The sequence below is a fragment of the Ceratosolen solmsi genome, unplaced genomic scaffold (assembly GCF_000503995.2).
Source record: "Ceratosolen solmsi marchali unplaced genomic scaffold, CerSol_1.0 scaffold14, whole genome shotgun sequence".
Lineage (NCBI taxonomy): Eukaryota > Metazoa > Arthropoda > Insecta > Hymenoptera > Agaonidae > Ceratosolen > Ceratosolen solmsi.
Window position 1 is genome coordinate 6,735,844 of NW_011948420.1, and position 6,841 is coordinate 6,742,684.

The window sequence follows — 6,841 nt, forward strand, 5'->3', positions numbered from 1 at the left end:
GAATTTTTTTTTTTTTTATTCTATTCATATTGTAGATAATATAATAAACGATGCGATAAGGTATAAGTTGAGGAAAATTGATTTTACAAGTAATTGTATGAACGACTTAATTTGAAATATCCTATAAAATGTGCACTTACGTGTGAATTTACGTTCCTGTCACATTCTTTATTTATGGTTAATTACATTTTTTCAAACTACATTTCATTTAAAATCAAACTATATATCTATAATGACATTATGCAGTATCAATGTTCTACATTTTTAGTATATGATTGATTTTTTTTATTAATTAAAATTTTTATCTTTTTAATATCGGTAAAACGGACAAATTGATATCACTGATTTATCGCACATTTACAATTGATTTTCATCGTATGGAAAACAAGAAATAATCCTATAACAATTAATTAAATAATCGTGGACTTCAGATTGTGTTATTTTTCGTATTAATATTAATATTAATATTAATTATTTCTTATAACGTTCACACGACTGATTGCGGATATACCATAAAGATGTTTTGCACGAATAAATGAATAAAATCAGCCAAGGCAATGTGAATTATAAAAGCCGATAAAAAAAAAAAAAAAAAAAAAAAGTATAAGTATAGCACGAGTGCAGTGGATTGTCTTGATAGTTGATGCAAGTAATCATGGAAGTGTCTAGACTCCCTAAGGAATTGCAAAAATTTATGATGGATGCAGGTGCACTCGATCATTGGTATATACGTGTTAAATAGGCGAAATGCTCGATAAACGTATTTCATAAGAATAATTGTTCGTATTGGCATGGACGAACAGCATTCTCTTTTCAATATCATCTCACGCTAAATATTCGAAACTATTCGTTTTCAAATCGTTGCTTTAATACATTAGCAGAATTATTATCAAATGCAACATATTATTTTGTAATATAACGTCTTTGTGTGGCTTTAATTCAATGAAGAAAGATTTTCTAGGATTATAAATGAAATTCATATTAGCAAATAATAGTTCTCATCATATAGATTAATAATTACGGATATATTACGACTTAAATAATAATTGAAAAATAATATGTTTCGCTATATCATCAGTCATTTGAAGGAAAAAAAAATAAAAATATGTAACATTTATTTTGTGTATTAACTCATAAATTTCCTCTTTGTTGTTATTTGTACTTGAATATTTTATATTCGACTGCGTTTATACGTACATGAAAAATCAATATTTTACAATCCATAAGTATTGTAATTGTATGGATTATTTAGTTCGTAACACCGCTAGTTTACCATTTTATTTAAAATAATTGAGCAAAGTAGAGGAGAAATATTAAATCTTCTTTAACGTACCGTTGCCTCTAATAATTATGTAATTATATAATTTTAGAGATTATATATAAATCATGAGCTTTTATGGCTTTATAGCATTGAATGAAAAAAGAAATTAAATTAATTAAATTTATGCATTTTTATAAGCGATATTGAACGAAAGCTGTAAAGAAGCGTTTAAAATATAAAAAATTTCTTACTAATGTAATATTAATTCAAAATGATGGATAAATGTTTACAATAATTTACAGAGTTTAACTAAAAATTTTCGTTAAAATGAACTATTTGCTAATATGATGTAAATAATTTTTTATAAGAATACTAATTGCTTATACATTTTTATATTCATTCCTAGCGAAGACACAATTATTAATATTACAAAATATTAGTATATGAATACAATGTTATTAATATGCAAATCGCACGCCTTTGTTTTCAAATAATCGACCTTTCTAATTAATGCAGTATTATTATAAACTTTCGAAAAATCATTTTTGCACGGAGATGAAATTGTTATCTACCATTCATGATTAATTGTTTTCTTCTTCTGCTGGTTCCTTTATTAATAATAAATCAAATTCTTAGAAATATTTTACGATATAATGGAAAACAATTAATTAAGAAAATAATGTAATTACTTAAAGACAAAGATATTCTTTTAATAAAAATCCTTTTATCCATAACGAACGGACATCAAACACAAAGTATGAAATTTCTATATTAAGAATCAAAAATCTTACAGCACTCGATGCATTTAAAAATATCTCGCGATAATAATGACAGGCCCTGATTACTTAAGAATTTTACGATTCTAAATAAGCAAAAAGAGTGCAATGAATCTTCGTCTCTCTACCTTTTTCATCTCTTTTTACAAGCTTGTGGTTGTATTAATAGAATTTAATAGCTTGAATACATTGTGCTGTAAATGTATGAAATGTCTATTGAATGAAAAATCTGAACGTAGTGGAACACAATCGCTTGAAACGCCTCTTGAAAGACGAGAAGAAATGCGCGGCTGATTCGACCTATACACATGGATTGATTCAATACAGATAAAATATATGCGTATTTTTATATTATCTATTTTTTTTTTTATCGTAATGGTATTTAAGCTGAGAGCCGAGTGCATTGGACTTTGCCTTATTGTCGCCACTTTCTCCTGGCAATCAAATTTTTAAAAGATATTGTCAATTAAGATGTGCGTTTCTAGTCATTTTGCACGTAAACATGTTTCTATGATCGTGCATTTGCCAATGTCGTATGTAGAATGTCATAATTTTTAAATATTCCCAATCGAACGATAAATTGCGTTCGCAAAGAAGATATTTCAAAGAAAATTCATTTTCATGCAATTTATTCTATTTTCAATCAAAATGATCCATCCCTGACGATTGTGAGCTATTTAACGAGACATTTAAATTATTTAAATATATACACTTGTAGTATCGTAATTAATTACATTTTAGAATTTTTTTTATTTTTTATTTTTTTTTTTTTTTATTTTTTGTTTTCATAAAAAGAATGAATAAAAATATTTATAGATTTTAAATACTTTTTTTGTCACTGACAATTTATGTATCAATTGCTATGAAACGATAAAAATATTGATTATTAAACATATTATAGTTAAAAAAAATAAAAAAAAAAATAATATAATTATTCACATTCATAAATCCTCTGTATTTCTAAAGATAATAGGATCTTAAATTTTATAGGTAAAATATGTTGAAATGATAATCTATTTTTCAGAAAAATACATGTAAAATTATAGAAATGTTTTGAAAAAAAAAAAAAAAAAATAGTTACGTATGATTGGATAATAGAAAACACGGGCCAAAGAATTTCCTCTTCTCAATCTCTATTGTGTAAAATTGTCCTCAATCTCTATTCTGGGAGGGAAACCAATAACATATTTCTTATAAAATATTCTTAGCTCATAAGTATAATTTCAAAATTTATTGTTTTTTTTTATTAAATTAGATTCTATGTGTAATGATTTAATGATTTTCTATTGCAGCGAGGATGATCAAATTGTAGGCTCGTATTTGGTTATCGAAGAAATCAGTTTAGAAGATTATGGAGAATACATGTGCCAAGTTAGTAATGGGGTTGACGATGACGACATTAAACTTCCCGCTCATCTTTATCGACAAGGTGAGTATTTGAATAATAATAAAAATTATATGAAATTATATGTGCTTAGCAGATGTCTCGGTATGTATTATAAAAAAAAAAAAAAAAAAAAAAAAAAAAAAAAAAAAAAAAAAAAAAAAATTTTCACGTAAACGTGTAATTCATAGCTGACCGGACTTTAGGTTTTGGCACATTTTGCATCAAGAATTTATTTTTGAAAACTCTTATTATTCATTGATATTATAGTTTATCAATATTTGTTATCTTTATTTCCATAAAATTTCACCTCTCTCTCTCTCTCTCTCTCTCTCTCTCTCTCTCTCTCTCTCTCTCTCTCTTCTCTTCTTAGAATTTTCATCAACTATTTAATTTACTCAATGCACCTCGTCTATTGTTGTTTGTTTGTTTTTTTTTTTTTACAGAGCCACATTTTAATGTGGGATTACAGAATGGATCATGGCGCAAGTCCCTGCTTTTGGCGGTACTCGTTCTCGTATTACTTTGCTCAGTGGCGGCTTTTTACGGACGCTGTTGGTTACCTCTGACTTTGCTCTGCCGCGACAAATTCTACTCTCTCGAGGAAAATGGTAATTATCGTCTCTGGGTTCTTATTTGTTTGGAGCTCCTTAACTCATTTCCTTGTAAATCTATTACAGATATGCGCCGAGTGTCTGAATTCTGCTTAAGCTTCTTTCAAAATCTTTTTACAATTGTATTAAGCCCGTGAAATGTACTTTCTTTATTTATTAATTCTATATTTGTTGACCTTCCGAATGAATCAGAAAATTTTCGTCTCCAATAATTCTTGAAAGTGTATTAATAACTTGAGAGAATAGTATTTTATTGTATTGTATTCATCCATGTTTTGTTTAATAAACGAATTTCATAGTATTCAAATAATAATATTAACAATTGTCATTGGGTTTTCAATATATTCGAGATAGTTTTATTAATCAATAGCCCCTGTGCGATTTTATCAAATTCATTCAAATATGCATTATATTTGTCATTTTCTAATAATACCTACAAAATTACATAATTACGAATAGTTGTAGTTTTATATGAGATTGTATGTATACGATGATTTTTTTTTCTCTCCTTTCTCTATATACACGTACACATAGATGCAAGTGCTTGAATGAAGGATATTGTTTAAACGAATAAACAATATGCATGTCAAAAATCACAATTATTAATTAATTGTTCATATTATAAAGTATTAAATTTGTTATTAATTTTATAAAGAAATCAAATAAATTAACGATCAACGCAAGTCGCAAAAGAATTTTAATTATATATTATTTCCTTCTTAAAAATTCGTTTATTCATGCAAAATCTACATTAATAACTTCACTTAATAAAGTCTGAAGTGTCGTATTTTTTCTAAACTTGTTAGACGTGAAACGTTTTGATTTATACTTTGGTCACGCGTACTTTTCTTACAAAGCTTAACATATTGTATGTACATGTATATGTGAAATTGTCAGCATTCGGGCATAATAATCGAATGATTTTAATAAAAGTATGCGCTACGAAAGCAATTTAGATTTACCTTTAATTATTTTTGCAGATGGAAAGATATGTGATGCACTGATATGCTATCATGAAAAGGATGTAAATTTCGTTGTTGGAACAATCATTCCGACGCTAGAAACGAGGTATCGATACAAATGCAATTCAGTGGAGCTTTCAAATTTAAGTCAACACTGTAAGTATTAAAAATTTAAAAAAAAAATTTCTCATAGCTCTAAACCAAGTTTTTAAATTATTTTTACTAAATAGGATTTCTTTTTTTTCTCTCTTTCATTCTCAATTAATTCGACGATCAACTAATTATGTATTACCAATTGATTATCCTTGAAGTAATTATGATTATATTTTAGGCAAATATAATTATAAAAATCGAGCCGGTAACGACTGTAGGTCAAATTATAAAATCGAACAAAAATGTAATTGAATAAAGATTTTAAATTTTAAAATATGCTGAAATATAGGGACTGCATGAGTGAAAATAAAACGAGTACTGCTTATCTCGTATGTTTTTCATCCACATATTTTTGATAAAAATCATTAAAATTAAATTGTTGCTACAAATCATAATCGCCGTTTGTTTTTTTTTTGTTTTTTTTTTTGTTTTCATCATTGATTGCTTATATGTTGTATCGTCAATTAAAGAATTGAATGAATGTTAAGTTATTCGTTCGATTCGAGGAGATTCCAGTGTCTTGCTATCAATGAACTCTCACGTATAAATATATCAGCCTAGATCGATCAATTAATATCATAATATTCTTTATAACTTAATATAAGCCCGTGCAGATCTTACGCTACCACGATAAAGTCAACCTCTTTTCATATTTTTTATGTTTCCCCTTCTCTTAATGCTTTAATCATTAATTGATCTTTCATTGCATTATTCTATATACTCTATTCGTAAAATGATTAGAAATATGTGTATAATGTCCGGTGCAAAAAAAAAAAAAATATATATATATATATATATATATATATATATATATATATATACAATAAAAAATACTCTCCAAGACGTCTCATTTACCTTAGTATGCACTTTTTCTCTGTAATTCAATGTTTATTACTTTTAATTTTATACAAAGAATCGAAGATTTACACCTTTGTTCACTCAACTATTCCAAAGTTTCTGAAGCTATTATTATTGAGTTATTAGATTGTTCAAAATATAAAAAAATTTACGAATTATGACGGTTAAAAATTTATGGTCTTTCAATAAATTTGTTCAGCACGTCCGTCCGTTCGGGTAATATTTCATCCATTGTTGAAAATATACGAAATGGCATCTTACAAAATCTCTTTCAAGGAAAAGTTGCGTGAAAACGAAATGACGAAATGTAGTAACAATCATTTAATACGATGAAGTTCGGTGTTTCGCTAAATTACTTATGTTAACAACAAACTCCCAAATTTTTATCCAACATATAGATTAATAATAAATGAGCAGTACAATAAAATTGCATTTTTCACTTATGTAATTTTACTTATCTATAATAGAAAATAAATTTTATACGGGAATAAAGTTATTCCTTCGATACGTAATTAATAATATATTATTTGTTAAATTTATCAAAAAAAAAAAAAAAAAAAAACTTGATTATCAGTAATGAAAGAATAAAGAACTTAGCATCTAAACTACACGGAGAAGACAGAGGGAAGAAACATAATATTTATTCTAAATATTTTAAATCTGCTCGAGGAACATTTGATTTTACACATTTGATTTGTTATTGCGCGTGACTGTGAAACGTTTGATTTTATTTTTTTTTTTTCCGCTGCCAGTGAAAAGCCGCGCGTGTAATTTCATGCGTATGTTTGACATGGGACATGGGACATACGAAATCATTAAAGTTCTTTATACAC

General features: G+C 26.7%; 1 protein-coding gene across 1 annotated transcript in view; it reads left to right on the forward strand.

The window, feature by feature from the left end:
• LOC105360996 (interleukin-1 receptor accessory protein-like 1) overlaps nt 1–6,841 on the forward strand; it is a 46,682-nt gene that overhangs the window by 38,419 nt on the left and 1,422 nt on the right. The window contains exons 4-6 of the mRNA XM_011498068.1: nt 3,330–3,466; nt 3,868–4,032; nt 5,016–5,153. Coding sequence (XP_011496370.1) covers nt 3,330–3,466; nt 3,868–4,032; nt 5,016–5,153 — 440 coding nt within the window. The remainder of the gene's footprint in view (nt 1–3,329; nt 3,467–3,867; nt 4,033–5,015; nt 5,154–6,841) is intronic.